Source organism: Lepisma saccharinum, chromosome 16, assembly GCF_977018435.1.
Source record: "Lepisma saccharinum chromosome 16, izLepSacc3.1, whole genome shotgun sequence".
NCBI classification, from domain to species: domain Eukaryota; kingdom Metazoa; phylum Arthropoda; class Insecta; order Zygentoma; family Lepismatidae; genus Lepisma; species Lepisma saccharinum.
Genome location: NC_139244.1, coordinates 12,841,317 through 12,859,831, shown reverse-complemented (window position 1 = coordinate 12,859,831; position 18,515 = coordinate 12,841,317). Strand labels below are relative to the sequence as shown.

Genomic DNA, 18,515 nt, shown 5'->3' with positions numbered 1-18,515 from the left:
TCTTTGCATATGGTACCAAAGTGGCCGAAAGCAAGCGAGAATTCACTGTAAATCGCCAATAACTGACGCCATGCCGTGCCAACAATTTCCATCTGATAGGTTGGCCATTTTCAGCCGAGCTTCATTCTCCCATCTTGAATATTTCGTTTAGTAGATACCTGTCACGATATCCGAGATCATTCTTTTGATTTTTTGATTCTGTGAGATCACAAAAACATACCTACAACTCGATACCAAACTTGGTCGCTTAATCCAACTTATTGTATCGGTCATGTTGTCAGTCATCTTGATTTCACGCTGACTGCAACGATATGACCACTGAAGAAGGGGGTAAAGGGGGTCGCAACCTCCTTTGAACTTTAAAATCTTCTTTAAGAAAATAGGTCGATATAAGTGTTGTATTTTCCTCAATTTTCCTATCCATAATGTCTTTCAAAATGCATTTTCGACAGCCCACTTAACATTTTTATTGTTGCGCCTATGACCTCAAAAAATATGCGACTAACAGCCAGACCTTTGAAGAAGGAAATCCTATGTGAGTTTGAATTTTTGCTTACTATTACAGGGTGTCTATCAAAATAAGGAAATCAAAATTCTTGACTTTTTCGTTTTTCTTAACCTTTATTTATTCTACCCCTACTTAGGAAAAGTTGGAAATTAGCAATTAGGAACATAAATATTTATTTAATTAAAAATCCCTACCGAAAGGCCAGTTTAGATGAAAACTAAAGCTGTATTTAACAATGAATTAGACTTTCTGTATCTATTAATGCATCCTGGACTTCATTTGGCACACTAGCGAACCTCTGGAGTCTGGACTCATAACCAGTATAATCTTATGTGAGGCTTCTGTTGTCCTTCCTATATATTTGTGATTGTCCCTTCATCCATCTTATCTTACAACCACCATTTATCCTCATCTTCGCGATTAGCCAAAGGAGCAAAAAACTGAAGCAAAATAAACAAAATCCATCATTGTGATAGCAAAAATTCTTGTCCACAAGAATAATTTCTTGACTTTTATGACTTCCTTGACCGCACCCTGTTTTACCATTTATTTTCCCTGTAAATTCCTTCCTCGACCTCTCCCCCTACCTTTTCATGTTTCCACAACAAGAGATGTACAAGGGATTCTCAATACTTGACACCGAAACAGCGAATGACGTCAGCGGTGATGTCACAAAGCGAAATGAAGTCTGTTTAGTGCGTCCTTGCTTCATACTCGGCTACTTAGTGCGGTGCAATTAGCCAACAGGCATCGGGAAAGGATTTGCTGTAAAGGGAAGGCAGGATGTGACTTGGCAATTCTCAAAGGATTTGTCTGCTTTCTTGAACCACGCCAAAGCCTTGTATTTTCTCAGTGGAAACCTTGACAGTGATTATAGTGAAGTTCTTATATCGTGTCCCTTACTACCTAATATTTACATTTTTACTGGGTGAATAAAACGGTTAAATTGCCCAACGGTTGTTGTCACCGTTGTGGAAACACTCCTGACTGTTAAAACAACGTCTTAGTGTCACGTATTAAACGTATCGTATTATTGTTTTAATTAAAATTAATATTTGCCCACTTCAAGTCTAATTCCAGTGTTAGCTGTAAATTCATTTCATATTCTCGACAAGATCTTTTGTGTACACATTTTTAAATTAATCTTCTAATATTGATCGTATAGCAGCGTGGTGTATTGAGTGTTTTAGTTTTTTCTTTGAAATTAGAATTTGTAAGAAACAAGTACAATGTTTGTCATCACCGTAAGTAATTGGTTGGTTGTTTTTGGTGAATTTTACTTCTCTTTTCTTCCATTTTTGGCAAATCTTTTCTTCCATTTTTGGCAAATCAGTGATGAAATTAATGAAGACACACTCACAAAGAACACCAATGACCAAGTCAGGATTCGAACCTTGGACACCTACCCCGTAAGTAATTATAACTAACAATATTAATAATAACTATTATTCATGTCAACTTAGCGCGCTACGAAGTCATTGTCCATGATTCGAATCCTACGTCAGGCATACCCTTTTTTCATTCTTTTCTTCAAATCATCTCTCCTCATCGTTCCGATTAACATAGAGAGGCGGAAAGGCTGCGTAAAATAACCAAACTGCAATATAATTAGAGAATGGTGGTACTGAAACCCTTCCAAAATTATTTTGACATATAGCCTTTCATATTCGTGCTATCTGTTGCCATCCCCCAAGCCTGAACCACTCTAGTACGTTACACATCTCACCCACAATGTAATGGCTGGGTTTATTCGGAATTTTACATCTTGGGAGGTGCATGCTTGTATTTGGTAGGTGCACGTATAATTTTAGAGCCAGAATGACAATATAAATTGGACCTTTTTGGAAAATTAAAGGGAGGGTTTGGGGGTGTGTTGCTAAATCAGTGCTTTAATGCCATCAGGTACCGTAAGGAATTAACACGGTCGTTTAAAAAGCACTAACGTCCATTGCATATTTACCCTAATGTAATTTTGATTGTTTTTTTTTTTTTTTTTTTAAATATTAGTGTCACACGCAACCGTAATTTATAATAATTATGTATGTGTGTGCATGGTCAAATAAGGCTGTAAGGGCTGGCCCTTTGCGAGGAGATCCAAATGTCAACCTCCTTTCCACGTAGTACATTTTTGCAAACTAACGAGGCTCAGGCGTCTGGACTCCCGGCCAGTATAATCCTCCATGGAGCTCGTGTTGTGTGCCGTACTTGCCTATTTCTGATTGACCTTTCATCCATTTCATTTTATCACCATTCATCCTCATCTTCGCGATTAGCCCAAAGTGACAGAGGAGCGAAATCAATCAATCAAAAATGTTCCTTTTTTTTAAAGAAAAAAAACTATTGCATCCGGTTTTTGTAAATTAACGGGCAGACTGTTAAGTTTTAAGGGTTGTAAATTTTACGATAAGTACTGACAGTGTATACATCCCTATTTTTAGTGTATGGCTCTGTTTCGTTGTTCAAGTGTAAAAGATGCCATTTGATATACCATTACAATCCCCCGTGATATTTTAGCCGAGACGTCATTACTGTACTCACTGTTGCCACCATTATACTATGAAAAGAACATTCATCAAATTCACCAAAGCTCTTCTAATTGCTGTAGCCAGAACAGAGAATCGTGGAATTCCTGCACGTATTATTGCTTTTACGTGAGTAATCTCCAAGTCTCAAGTATGAACTTTTCGTGCATGTATTATTACTTTTACGTGCGCAGTTTGTGCACACTTTTACGTATCTAGGTGGAGCTCTCCCTTTTTTAAACTTTAACAACATTCTCTTAATGTTTGATGTGAAGACAATAATGAGGCAATGGTTCGGTGGTCCTTTCATTAGTGTGGATATACTTACACGTTTATATATGGGAGTTTATAGTTGTATTTGTGTAAGTATGGTAGTCATACACTAGAAAAGGCAGTGTCACGTATTTTTATGTGGCTCTCGGGATGTTAAGCTATTTATTTTACCCGGTCATTGGTGCATTTCATTTCCCCTCTAGTTAATTAGCAATTTAAATCAATATTTTACTCCAGTTTTCTCTTGCGGAATCGTGCACGAACGTAAACTCGTTTTGCAATCCGATTCGCTGAAACTCGACCCTGACTCTTTAATAAAAACGTTATTGAATACTTAGGAAATCCATGCTTGCACTAATTAAACATATGATTAAGGCTCTGATTTGTACGTCCTAAAATTACCAAAGTATGTCCTGAACTGTAATTGCATGTTTCGAAATGATTAATTAGATTTTAAATGCTCATGCATTTGAAAGGAAATGAGAATAATTACCAACTATTGGAAGAAACAGTTCAGGTACATACCCAGCAAATTTTAGAATGTTATTTCCTTCCTGTCACGAATGTATAGGAGGATATATATAATATCTAAACTGACTTAATGGTACATTTGTTACACCCTGTACTAGTACGAGAATGGTACAAGGAAGAGGTCGGATAAAAACAATTTTGCACTGAGGACATAAATTCACATGATGGGAAACGTTAAATGCAGTATTGGCCATATTATTGGACTCATTAGTTGAAAAAATGAAACTCAAGATTAACTCTCTTTATGTAGAGACATTTGACAGGTTTAATGTTTTGTGATACACATTGCATTACTATACACACTGCAAGTACTGTCAGTACTTCGTATGACCACCTTTGGGCTTCACCTTTGTATCTTTTTGAGCCCATTTTAATCATTGTGTACAATTCCCTTTCACTCTTGTTTTCTAAACTTCAAACCATGGTTTATGAAATTACGCGTTGCTCCGAAGATACAAATAAAGAACACCCTTACAACAACCAGAATTAATATTTTTTCTTTGTTATAACCCAAAAATAGCATAAATAACATGGTAAACAATGTACATATTGTTCCAAGCATTTTTGCGAATATGCAAAGAATCGTGCTGCCGAACACACTAACAGAAAGGATGTGGGAAACAAAGATTATATCGAAGCAGACAAACAGTTTAATCCCATAAAAAGTTATAACAATCGTCATTTAATAACAATCGTCATATATATTTAGTTAGAACACTTTCAAAAACAAGGAAATGTGCTTCTTTTTTACAATAAAAAAAAGGTAAAGTGTTCCCCTGTGCATAGCACCACGCCATGAAGGCGTATAGGGGGTGTGGGGGTAACGCCCCACACTTTCTTGATCCGGTCGTGAGTGGGGGTGATGTGATCAGCATCACGCCCCTGACCGCCTTTACCCCCCAGGGTTTCCCCCAGGTACCCATGTTATTCGACGCTGGGTGGGCGCCGGGGCCGCTTCCACAACAATGAGTCCAATAATTTGGCCAGTACTGTACATTGAACTATCCACACGACTCGTTGGTTTAAATTCATATGCGAATTGATAAGTGGTGCTAATGTGATACTGTTGAAGTAATTTGAAATGTCCCAGGTTGAAATGAAATTCACAATGTCACACAGCTTTTTTGGTAACCTGTAGGGGTAATTTTTTGCTTGTGGGGCCATCCCGAATCCCCCTCACTAGAGTACATCGAAAGATCCACAGTGCATGCCTGTACTCCTAGATAGATAGAATGGCTAATTCTACGGTAAATAATGCTTGTAACCGAAAAACGTGCACAGAAATTAGTGGGCCGAGTGACTCGACTTCGCGGCGTCTTGTGACAGGCATGTAGTTGCAAATGTAGAAAATTGTATACCGTTTTAAACCTTAAGAAATGATGTACAACTTTCATTTGAGACATTACAGCGAATCTTGTCACTAAACATTTTTATTCAGCCTAGAATTCCAAACGTATCCTGAAATTTAGTGGGTTTTTTTCAGAATTTGAAACGATATATATATAAAGTACTATGTAACAACATACAGAGTATGACTACATACCGTTGCGTTCATTCAATTATTTGAGATAGAGGAAAAAATATTTACATACTTGATGATTTTTGTGAAAATTACTGTGACTTATCTATAAATCATAAGGTATATCTCAAGAAGTCGTACAGCAAAGTTATTTTTAGATAAAGTTTTGTAGTATCGTACAGATATCGCTACAAGCCTCGAAGAGTTTTATAAGGTCATCTTCTAAGCCTTAATACCATCCCTAGTGTAGAAACAACGCTGACCACCCTTAGTCCAATGAAGAGGAAAAAAGCGCCATGTGGTTACCTTGTTTTTAATTCCGGAAGTCCCAGTTGTTGACTGTACGAACGGAAGGACAAATTACAGGTTACGGCTACATTACAACAGAAAGGTTGTATCTACCAAGTGCCATCGTTTTCAAAACGCAGCACTTTTCGATATATAAAAGAGTTTGGGGAACCATTTTTTAGGAGTCTGCTGGCATGTTTCCTTCCTTGCAGGGGTCAACAGCCTCTTGCGTGACAATTAAACGTCTGCTTACGAACCGACGCCATGTGAACTTTCATCCCTGTAAATGACACCAGCTCGGAGATTTTGATTACTATCATTTCCAGCAACGTATGACCATGTTTTGTCGGGATTCCTGTGATTACAAGTTAGGCTTTGGAATGAAGTTCGCACGTTCGGCGCTGCTCGCTCGTTTCCACATGTTCTGTTGCTTGAAGCCTAGCTACCTGTTTTTAAGTTTCCAGCATGATTTCCCCGTAGAAGTTAGTAAGCTAAATGTTTAATCCGGGGGAAGGCGATAGAAATGGTCGGAGCGTGGTGCTCATCACACCAGTGCACAGATAACTTTGATTCTTACTTGATCTTTTTGGTGTGGTTGCTGCCATCACATGTTCAATTGTATGGTTACCGCATTGGTTGATTATGACACGTTCTTTTATCCAAACAACATTATTTAAGTAAAAATAAAGCACGTGAAGACTCGCAGCATTCACTTGATGCCTCTCAGGGTATGGGTAATCTCCGTTCGGTGGTCAAATAAAATCCAAGTCAAGTTTTCACTAAGAAAAAGAAGAATATTTTACTTCTTAGCAAAAGAAATACTTATGTGCATACATCAATTGCGGTCAAAGAAATCACAGCTTCTTACAATTCAGCTTGAAGGCCTCCTAGATGGCGCAGTGGTAGCGTCCTCGCCTTGTAATCAATGGGTCCCGGGTTCGATCCGATACCCGGTGGAGGCACATAATGGTTGGGATCCCACTTTAAACTGTGGGTGCAGTCCCGATTAGCCTTACTGTGCATAAAGTGGACTTAAAACACAAACTCAACTCAACAATTCAGCTTGACCACTCTGTTTCACAACAACCAAAAAAACTTCAAGCCAAAATCAAAAACTAAAGACAAAACACACTCATAATTCCCATGGCAACAGTTCTTATAATATATGTATATACACAATCCTGTTATTATCAGTGATAGGTCTAAATATTAAATAACACAAGAATCACATACTAAATAACAGAGATTCAGATTAATAACAATAAACATTTGTAGAATTAGAAAATAAATTAACAACAATAAATATTGGTCCAAGGGGAAAGGACGTGTCAATTGAAATTGTGAGTGCATCAGCGCTTCGACTATTTGCACCCGTCACATTATACCGCACCAACTCCCTTACCGTAGCGAAAATCAGCCTATGTCTCTTTGAGTACTAAAATCTCCTTACCCATATTAAAAGCTGAGTCTGTAAAGGACACTCAGCAGCACATACATGGACAACACACAGTAAGGATGGTGCTTCATACGGTTTTGCCGATAGTGTGGCAAACCACGTGAATTTTGTTTATGATGAGTTCTTTTGGAGATATCATTAAAAAGTTTATTTATATATCGGTCATATGACGCAGAAAAAATCACTTGAGTAAGAAAAGATTAACGCATGTTAAATCACCTGGGTGTGCGGAAGAAAATAAAGATACTACCTTATCACTGGCTTTATGTAACTGGTTATCTATGAAAATATTGACCTACATAGATAGTTGTCAGTACATACTACATGTGCCTTGTACAAAAAAAGCAAAGTTACCTCTTTTGCATGTCAAGAGTCCACATTCCATGCATTTATATTCATTCGTGTTGTGTTATAAACTGATTTCGTTTTTATCCAAGAATTTCTAAAATATATATATAATATATATATATATAAATAAGAGAACGCAAAGTTTCAATATTACCCTGGCCATCTGACATTCTCGTATTCTGATATTTTGTTACACTTTCTACGGTGTCGGTTGTCGTTTTTTAATTGTTTTAGCGCATCTTAAGGGACTTAATACAGTAATTCCTAGGAGGTTCCTACTTTATACTCTAGGTCCAGTCCCGATTAGCATAAAGTAGACATTAAATACAAGCTCAATCAATCCTACAGGGTAATTCAGTATTTCAAAGGGGAAGCAAACGAGTCATATTTCGCCCATAATTGCGTTGTCCCGTAAGAAAACACTCGTTTAGTTTGAAGTCATGTTCCTGCAAAGCTTTTCTAAATTAACATAAATTTCTCTGACTGACGTGAAGTTATGTGTGTCAATTTTATATTAAAAATCATTTTCCAAGGAGAGCATCGCCCCCATTGCTCCCCATCAGGACGTCCATATCGCCAGCCGTTGTTTATCTTGGGCCAGACTAAATGCGCGTTAATTAGAACCATTCCTAAATAGAAATTCTTTGACCGAACCTTGGATCCAAGAGAAAAATGGCGTTGTCTCTGACATCATTTCCTTTTAAGCGTTCAATTCAAGGACTTGTTCATGATTCATTTGATCGTGTTAAAGGTTCATTACTTCAGTCTGTAATACGAAATTATAAATCTTTCTGGTGAGTTGTTTTTAAAAATGTGTCCGAGATAAAGAGTGGCGTGCCAACGATTTTCGGCAGGGAGAGGGGTTACGCATACTATTTTTGGTGGTCAGTCCTCATTTTGCCATATTTTCCTGTTTTTGACGTTCTTTTTTTTAAAGGACTGTGTCAAATGGGGTAATGACTCCACCAACCCTCCCTTGGGTACGTCACTGGAGATACCTAAATGAGTAAGCATTTGATCATATTGGGAGAAGAAACATTAGATGTGTTGGGAACGGAAGGGTTTTCAATGTGCAATAATTGTTTCGCGATCCAGCTCTATTCTATAGAAGACTTCCTTCCACGGGGGAGGTGGGAAGGCTGCCGGAGCGTGGTACGGATTACATCACCTCCTAAATGGCCGAGATCTAGAATGTGTGGGTCGCTACACCTAAAACCTCTAAAATGTGCCTTCATGGTACGGTACTATATGCACGGGGAAAATAAATTTGAGGCATGAAAGAGCATATAACACAGACTGCATTAATAACCCTATATATACACATATGTATAGTACGTATAATACATATACGTAAATATACACACACCTAAGACTGCATATATACGTGAGTCGCTTCGGTGACTGAGGGCGCCGGGTTCTTGACTCGCGATATTGCCACGGAAGTTACCGGGTTCGAATCCTGAACTGGGTAAGAGTATTTGTGTTGGGCAATCAGCCCAAGTAGGCAGAAAAGCAACGTAAAATGTGATACGTGAAAGCACACAATACATGCACATATATATTATATGTATGTATGTGTGTGTGTGTGTATGTGTGTGTGTGTGTGTGTGTGTGTATATATATATATATATATATATATACATAAAGAGAGAGAGATATAAAATTGTTTATTTTGTTCTTCCGCCTGCAAGCCAATACCCATTCGTAACAAAATTCTTCTTTTTTAACAGGAAACCCAAAATACTTGATATTCGTTCCTTTCGTCTTTTGTAATGATTGCTACAGCCGTAAATAGCACAGTTAGGCATATTTTCTTTCGCAATGCACTTAGATTCTTCTCACTAGAAGTGAAACGAAGACAACAAAAAAAGAAACACCAGTTCAATGGTCTACAGAAAAGAACAAACCCGGAAACTCCACTTGTTACCCTCTGAAAAGCACCCCCTCTCCTGGCTGTGACCACTATGTTGACGTCAGAGCTGTGACGTATGGCTGAGAGCCATGCGCGTGCATCCACCTGTTTGTCATTCCACCATGTCTGGTAGCATGTTGAAATATTTTCCTGTAGCTGACTTTGCCTTTAGAGAACAGGAACACAGTTGTAAAGCAAACATTGATGTAACAAGTTCTCTCTTTTGCGTGATCTCGTGATCATTTCAATCTTCACGACGGCATAGTCGATGTCGCGTGCTGTTGGAGCTTGTAGAATTCAAGAGAATGCTGGTATGAACCTCAATGATGCACACAACTATGGCAGAACAATACAAGCCGTCCATTATTCAAGATCTGTGCCGCGGCCGCCTTGTAGGAATTGGCCAGCGTGTTATCGGTCGCACTGTTTCTCGGACCTACATGTGACGATTGCCTCTTCTGCCATCATACTTATTGCCCAGATAGTTTATTCTGGTACAGTTCTCGCCACAGAGTGAGAGCTGTGCGGGCTGTTGTTGCTAAATTTACGTTTGGTACAATCGTGGCGACTGATTGCAATAGTACACGAGTCCTTCGAAAGGAAAAGCAAGAACTGTAAACTATTCAGGCTCCTATTCATCTGAAATAGCTCTTCTCTACGTATAGGTTGCCTTCCCCTCCCCTCCGCTGTAAATTTGGAAACCGCGTGTTCAAATTCCCCTCGCAAAGAGAACGGCGAGATCTGGTTGGCAGAGGAGAAAGCACGTGATGTCTCCAGCGTTCCTGTCAGTGGCTGGAAGGAATCACGTGATAGCTAGCAAGGTTTGCCAGTCGTGCGAACTGGACTACCAGAATAAACCTTCTGGTCTTGTAGTACTTACTTCTTCACAGCAGCGACAGTCTAATCGTGGTGGAATCGCCAGTATGTTTGAAAAATTGAAGTTGGTCACAACCATCAGTAAATTATTCGCGGTATCATGGATACAAAGTAAGTGTCATGCATTTCATCACAAGTGCCCAATCATGCTGCTGGCTATACGATGAGCCAAGGTGTAGATATTTAGGCACCCAAATATCAACTTCCCTTCCACGTAGTACACCCTGGACTTTATTTTGCAGTCTCGCGAGGCTCTGGCGTCTGGACTCACAGCCAGTATAATACTTCGTGAGGCTTGTGCTGTCCTTTCATCCATTTCACTTTACTTAAAAGTGTCAGAAAAGCGAAGTAAAATCAATCAAATCTCACCTAGGGTTTGATCCAAGATGCATTGATTTAAATCAGAAATCGCGATTTAAATTAAATAATTTATAGAATAATGTGCGTAAATATTTTGTAGATATCACAATCACTTTTGGTGAAAGTACATTAATCTCGTAATCATTTAATGGTGTTTTTTAGGCTCTAAGAAGGGAAAATAAAGGAAATAAAATACAGGTACTGATGGTGTGAAGCTCATACGAAGGGGGAATGTAAACACATATTTCTTTTGATTTAAAATTCAATAATTTTTTATAGCCAAAAATAGTAAACATTTTGTGTAGAAAAGTAAAAAAGAAATGATAAAAATTTACTATCCTTCGGACACCTCTAATTTTTTCGTATCGTCAATTTTTGACATTCGTACTTACGTATCTGCTTCGCGGAACATTCCTGAAGGTGTATCAACGTTGTTTTGATGAAATTTGAACTATGTTTCCTAACCTAACAGAACTAACCTAACCACGCGCCAATGGTTCGCAATTATTTCCAATTTCTAGATCCTGATACTAACACGACACCAAATTTTAACTATGTTTCCTAACCTAACAGAACTAACCTATCCACGCGCCAATGCTTCGTGGGGCTAGCTATTCTCCGTCGGAGAATTAATTTTCAACGAACAACATGAATTTCAGCTATGAAACATTCCCACATCACACACAACACTTTCCCGATGTTCGACAATGCTACAGAAACTTATTACGGTAAGTAGTTTCTCCTGTAAAAATAAATAAATGTGTCCGAAGGATAGTAAACTAGTACTAAAAAAATACTATTGTCCTTATATAAGTTATACATGAATTTTTCGTATAGACTGAAGTCTTTGTATGTTTTACTACGTGGTGTATAGAAGTTGTGCATTGCAGTCTTTGAACTGTGTTGCATCAATTGAAAAGAAGAGAATAAATCATTATCCACTTTTTTTTTCTTTCTTTGTTAATCCATTCTATTACAAATTGGTATTGCTTGAAGGTTTATACTCTGCAGATTTCTTACGTAATTTGACAAAAGCTTTACCTTATAAAATACATAAAGTTCTGAAGCCAATAGAATTATAGCGTAAGCTTTGTCAATGCTTTCTATTATTCTACCAGGACTATAAACATATTTAGGTTAATATTTTAAGTAACACTTATATAGCAGATCCAGAATGTTTATTATCACTAAAATAAAAGTTACTGAAAATGATTATAGTTTCATTAACACTCAACCAACATTTCCATAGTAGGTACAGTATCAGAAACAGAAAAATGTTTATTTAGATATAATTTTTTTAATTGCTTTAATCAAACTGTTCAAATATTTTACAGGGCCGTTTAGAAAAAAGCCTTCCTGAAGAAAAAAAAATTATCCACCCTGATTTGAACCTGCGATTTTCGCTTCGCAGCTTCTTACGATGACCACACCGTCACTTTAAAACCAGACAAGGCATCGACCATCACCTCAAGTCTCAATGCCTGGACCCTATTCCTCATTCCTCATATTTGTTTTGCCAGTCATTCTTCACGCTCTGCTTTGCGCGTTTGATTCACTCCTGTCCTCCTAACTGTTCATCTTTCTGGCAGCAGCCGTCTGCATTATTCATCTTTCAAAGGGTGGAAGAATTCCTCGGCGGGAGGGATTGTGAGCGGAGTGATTAATTGTCGCCTCTTCTGATACCGGAAACGTTCTCTCAAGAGCCTTTGGCAAATCGAAGGTCATGGTGCGAACAATGTGAAACCCTTTTCCTTCAGCGCCATGCATCGCACGGTGTAATGACGTGTAGCGGTTAGGCCTTGAGATCGTGGTGAAGGGACAGGTGAACTTCGGAAAGGTCATGGCCGGCTCTTTTGAGACGATCACTCTTTTCACGGTACCGCTGCCGAACGGCCGTGGAGTGTATGGGATAATTGGATGCAGATATGTGCGGTTCTCTGCTTTAACTCTATTAGTCGGTAATCGATATCACGTGACCTATAGATATCCCATTTGGAGACATGATGCTGGAAGAGACGAAAAACTCAATATGCTGACCAAGGCAGAAATTTATTTTATTATAAAACATAAACTAAACGTAACGTTTCAACCTTCTAGCAAGGTCTTCTTCAGACTCTGTACCATGTACAAATGAAACAAGGTACAAAACAGGACGATATATATACACAAAAATTACTCCCCTCCAGACGCAAGACTATTAGAAAGTTGTTTTCCTGGAACATTCCAGCAGCTGGCCTTCCCTTGTCATCTGGAAGGGGTTGGACTCTTTATCTCACACTATTTTTCCTTTCTTCTTTCTTCTTCTCTCCTCTTTCTCTCTTGTCCTTTCCACTCTTTCTAACACCTTCTTCCATTCTTTGTTTATCTTGAGTCCCCCATTCCAGTTCATTGTGTCTTCTTCTTCTTTCGTCTCTATTTCCTTGGTCTTCTTCCATTTTCTCACTAGTACTCTTTTCTCCCTTCCTATCTGCTTAGCCTCATCCCACTCTATGTCATGTCCTGTTGCTCTCCTGGAAGAGACGTTGCTTTTCTCCCTTTGTAGCTTAATTGAATTCGTTTGAATGGATGTTTTAAGTCCACTTTATGCACAGATAGGTTAATCGGGACAACCACTGTGTCATGTTCCTCCAATGGGTATCGAACCCTGAACCCCTTGATTACAAGGCGACTGTGTTACTTACCACTTTGTAGCTTAATGGCAATCAGAGGTTTATGCAGAATTTTTCATGGGGGATAAGTTCATATTTAAGGGGCTAAAGTATAAATGGGTCTTTGTGAAAAAATTTAGGGGGTGTTGAGGACATTTTGGTTTTATTATGAAAGGGGCTGTGAATAGATCACTGATGGCGATGATGGTGAATGATAATGGATGAAAACTATGAAGGAACCAGCATAATTAAATGTCCATGCGTTGCCCAGGATTCAAACCTGGAATCCTTTGCTTTGTAGCGCCCTACCCCAGGGAGCGTCGTCGCCTTTCCATCAAGGCGTTCCGGATTCGATACCCTGTGGAAGACACATGTCGTTCGGATCCCTGTTTAAACTGTAGGTCTAGTCCCGGTTAGCCTTAAATAAACAATCGGATCCGGATCTGACCAGGCGACTAGGAAAACGAACAAACATTGAAATACATTGTATGTGTCCAGACAATTCATACCCTCATTTTTTATGTACTTCACGCTCATTTATATTGTGCCATGTGGGCCTAAAGTTTGAGTAGGTGGCTAGTGCAGAAGATTTCTAGTAAAAACACCTGTGTGTAGTAGGTTCGATCCTCACCACCGGCAAAAAGACATTTGTTCACATTAAGACAGAGAAGAGGTACTCCCTTGAAACACACTATATAATGGAAAATGTCCAATTAACATTACGCATCTTCTTCCAGTGGACCATATTAGTGGTCGTCACAGCACGCTCGAGACCAAACAAAATCGTGATGTGTATCGTACATCAATGTAAAGTTGAGATCTCGGAGAATACGTCTACATATCGTGCAGAGGACAAGGTAGAGAATAACTGGAGTAAGAAATGGAATAAAGCCGACGTCCGATCCGAAACTGCAGATAATTGGCGGCGCCGCTGCAGTCACGTGAGACTTCTGACTCCCATCATTCCCATTCGGCAGGGTCACTCGCATTGGCTACGAGTTGAGCTCGGTTGAGCTTCGGCTATTTTCGGAAGCAGAATGGCTGTATTTTTTTTAAAAAAATCGCGTGATTTCCTTATTCCATTTATTCTTTACCTTTTGCTGTGTAACGTATACGTAATTATCGACGTATTCTCCGAAACATCTCATCTTTCATGGAAGTACGATAAACACTACAATATTGTTTCATAACTGCTGTTACAATCCTTATAGCTACCCCTTGCGATACAAAACTAATGCTACAGAACCACGTATTATCTTCGTTTGGACTCAGTACTCAGTTGTCTGCTGTTAACGTCACCGTTAATATAGTCCGTTCATTACAGCATTTGGCTACCGTTACGAATTAGCAAACCTGGCAAATTCCTCATGGCAGCAGAATGTTATTTCTGTATCCCAAAACTGAAAAGTCTGTTACGTAATTTACATTCGGTCATTTCGGTCCGCAAGCATCACGCGAGCTACTCCAAGACCCTTGGAAGAAGATCGCAAGGAATTTGCTCCAAGAAGAACCCTTGTATATTTAGCAGCGGTTCATTGATTTCTCTTCGAAGGCCAATCAATAAGCTGACAAACTCCACTGTCCTTTTAAACGCAGGTTTGCAATTTCGCCCGAGTAATTCTTGCCTTGTCACAACCAAGAATTACGGTGCGCCGAAACCTGTTATCAACACGGAAATAATTGGATGCCCATGGTTCGTTCGGCTTCACATGGATGTCACGTACGTTAGTTTGGGTGCTATTACATTACATTGTGGATCCTGATTGTTGGAAGCATATGTGCGAATTGTTGCCCCACGGGTTAATGACAGTTTTGTTAAGTTTGTTTGGGTACACTTTTTAGTACAGTGAGAGTCCACGTTTCATCTTCTGGACTTAATTAATGTGTTTCCTGCATTTTTTGTCACTAACGTGAAAAAATTGTTATTAGTTAGCTATTAGTATTAGTTCATTCCACAGAGCGGTTTATTTGTGCAGGAAAAGTCTCGTCTTCCTATTGTTGAAGAAGAAAAGAAAGTGAAATCACAAATACTTATTCCGATCCTCTTTGGTGTCGAGGTTTTACAGAGAGCTCGCCATCTGTCACGATCTTCTGCCAACTTCCTTCCTTCACTCCACGAGATGTTCCTCCTGCTCAGGATATCCTTCATTCCCTCATTCCATGTCCTACGTGGTCTTCCTTTCGGTCTCTTAACATCCAATCCTCCCATTCTTGCTTCCCATACCTGTTTAGGTATTCGATGTCCAGCCATTCTGCTGAGGTGTCCAAACCATCTGAGTTGTGCTTGCTCAACATCCTGATATATCACAAATAACAAAGGTATTTTGTATCAACCGTGAATCTATAGTGATCACTTTGGTCAGTATGTCCTTATACAGCGTGCATCTTTATTCTCCAACTATCCTCAAGTACAGCGCACAAACTTAAAATTTACTTTAAGTTTTTTTACAAGATAAGAGGGAAATTATGTCCAACCTTTCCTTTCTAATCCCAGAGCCACGAGACAAGTTAGAGTTTGAGACAAAGCTAACGGGAAATTAGCGACTTTTGTTCAAAACCAGGGAAAGTCCGTAAAATTGATTTATTATTATTATGCAGATTATACAGGGTAAATCAAAATAAATGGTGCAACTTTACACAGTTATTGTAACGTTACTATTCATGATATAAAATCAGACAAGGCCTCAATATAAAGAAAAACTCTGGAAGTTTTCTCTCACTAAGTGAACTTATGCTGCTTTTCCGCTTTTCCACCAGGGTTGTAAAATGGCTAGTGACCAGCAAAAGGTGTACTGTGTGTTGGAGCTATCAAGAACTGATTCACTCACAATAGTGCAAAGACATTTCCACAATGCGTTTTGGTACTAATGCACATGTTTCACCCTTTCGAAAGATTTGCTAAAGTTACAACTGTGAATTGTTAGTGTCTTCGAAACCATTGACAAACGACTTGCCGTCTCGTGCATAACATGTACTTGATTATCGTTTGGACGTTTACCGCATTTCACGTGGTTCCCATGTTGAATCTTTCTAATGTGAGTCATGTGAGTAAAACCTTCACAGCTTTTCTTCATATTGATGCCTTGTCTGATTTACTATCATAAATAGTAACGTGATACTAATTGCGTAAAGTTGCACCATTTATTTTGAATTACCCTGTAGAATGAAAAGGCATTATTTTTTTTTCTCTAACCAGCTTCTTAGTAAGAGAAAGTTTATATTTATATTTTTAATTTTGATTAGTTTATATTTTTTTTTACATTCATGCTCATCATTGAAGAAGAACCTTGGTTATTTTGTACACAGTTGAACACCTAACACACACTAATTAGTATCTCATAGCGTTACGGAATTTTCTGGGAATTCATTTAAAAGTACAGTAGATTAATAATAATTGAATAATTCGAGATGGATGGAACCGAGACTGCCTCGAAGAAAAACTGTATAACAAATAACTACAGTATGTTAAAAATGGGGTATACAATATTTTTATGAATATTTTTATGCTCAGTGCATTAGTAAGAATGATGTTAGGAAAAAATAATTGAACAATATTGAACTTATCCTTTTTAAAAAGAAACGGTCACTTGTCTGAAGGACGTTGATTCGCTTCCGAGCAGTAATGCCACGACAATGTCTGGATAACAGCTATCAACGAAAAAGAGTGTAAGTTTTTTGCACCCGATTATATGGAAGATCGGATTATCGAGACTTTACTGTACTTTGATTTTTTGCTCTATAGCTTTTTCTCAGACAATTGAAATTGGTTAGTTTCTGTACTTTTGTCTGAGATGTGCACTAACGCACAGAGGATTTTTTCGGGCGGGGCTGGAAGTGTAAAAGTGCATATCGCGTAACTATGTTCTAAATAGGGGCGGGATACGGTATGAAATAATTCATAATTATCGTTTTTAACCTTCATTTTAACAGCTTTTCAAAGAAAAAATGTTATTCTGGGATAATTTACAACTTTGGTCCCGAGTTATTTACACTTGAAAATATGATATTCTTAAAATTTCGGAAGGGGCTGTAGATGCATAATTTCTCCCCCTGCGTACGCCAATTGTGATATGTATTATTTCCCGTTGCAGGAGACAAATTCCGCCTCGTCTTGGCCACGACCCTCCGTGAAGATGGCTACCCGGATAGTGGAGACTGGAACCCAATGGACACCGAAGGCTCCAGGGCTGATAGCTTCGAGTACGTGATGTACGGGAAGATATACCGGATCGAGGGAGAAGACAGCGGGAACGAGGCGTCCACCAGATTGTAAGTACCTGTAACACTAGAACATTTCTGAAAGTTATATGTCTATACTGGTCGCATTTCCAGCTGGCGGCTGGGGAAGAAAGGAGCGTCGGTGTTGCCAAACGTACTGTAAAACGGGGACAGAGATACTTGATGAGCGCCGTTACTGGATAAAAGTTGTACGATAGTACACAAAGCACGGAAAATTTGTACACAAAGCACCCAAACACTTTACAAACAAACTAGTAACAAATGAGAAAACAGACGTGCGCTTGGCAACGTTGCAACGGAGCCACACACCCCGAAGGCGATTGGTGGACAGATGGAGTTACGTAGACCAGCCGCCAGTTGGACCCGCGATCAGTATAGTAGTTGTTAGACTTCACCCATAGAAGGCTCACTTACTCTCTGTCCACAGTAAGAATGAAGTCAGCGTAAACAAATGACTGTGACTTAGTAAAAAGTAACTGGTCTTTCTGTTGGTTAATTTCTAATTCAACGTGTTCGTATCTAGTTTCTAGTGTAAGATCGCACCACTTTAATATAGTAGCTTAGTAAAATGGCGCGGATATATTGCGCACTCGAGAAATGCCTGCAGAACAGCAGCTTCGAAAATCGACCAATAAGATTTCTCACAAGTCACGTGTGTTTGTTTAGATTGTATTCTTCCTTCCGATGGGCAGAGAATAGATTCGAGTTTGCTATCAGTTAAGCTATCCTTTTGGTCAGATATTCTATTTAGGCTTAACGATATGCCCCCAAGCATTACAGTACATCTGTACTTATGGTCGATTTCAATGAGTTTCAGAGTAATGAGTAAGCATTAAGTACTGTCGAGTGCTAGTAAGTAACTTCGTAAATTGTGTAACGGATTATTTCACTTACGTCATGTTTTGCATTCAGGGTTATACCTAGTAGAAGTCGTATGAATTAATATTTATTTGTTAAGTGATTTTTCATTTGTTAAGTAAGTACATCTATTTTACAGTGTATATGTGCGAATACACCTATACTATAAAAATGTGA

General features: G+C 38.8%; 1 protein-coding gene across 2 annotated transcripts in view; it reads left to right on the top strand.

Moving 5' to 3' along the window:
* The window catches only part of Polr2H (DNA-directed RNA polymerases I, II, and III subunit Rpb8), a 323,650-nt gene that overhangs the window by 247,491 nt on the left and 57,644 nt on the right, over nt 1-18,515 (top strand). For both annotated transcript variants that reach the window (XM_083137706.1, XM_083137708.1), the window contains exon 3: nt 17,333-17,510. In XM_083137706.1, coding sequence (XP_082993832.1) covers nt 17,333-17,510 — 178 coding nt within the window. The remainder of the gene's footprint in view (nt 1-17,332; nt 17,511-18,515) is intronic.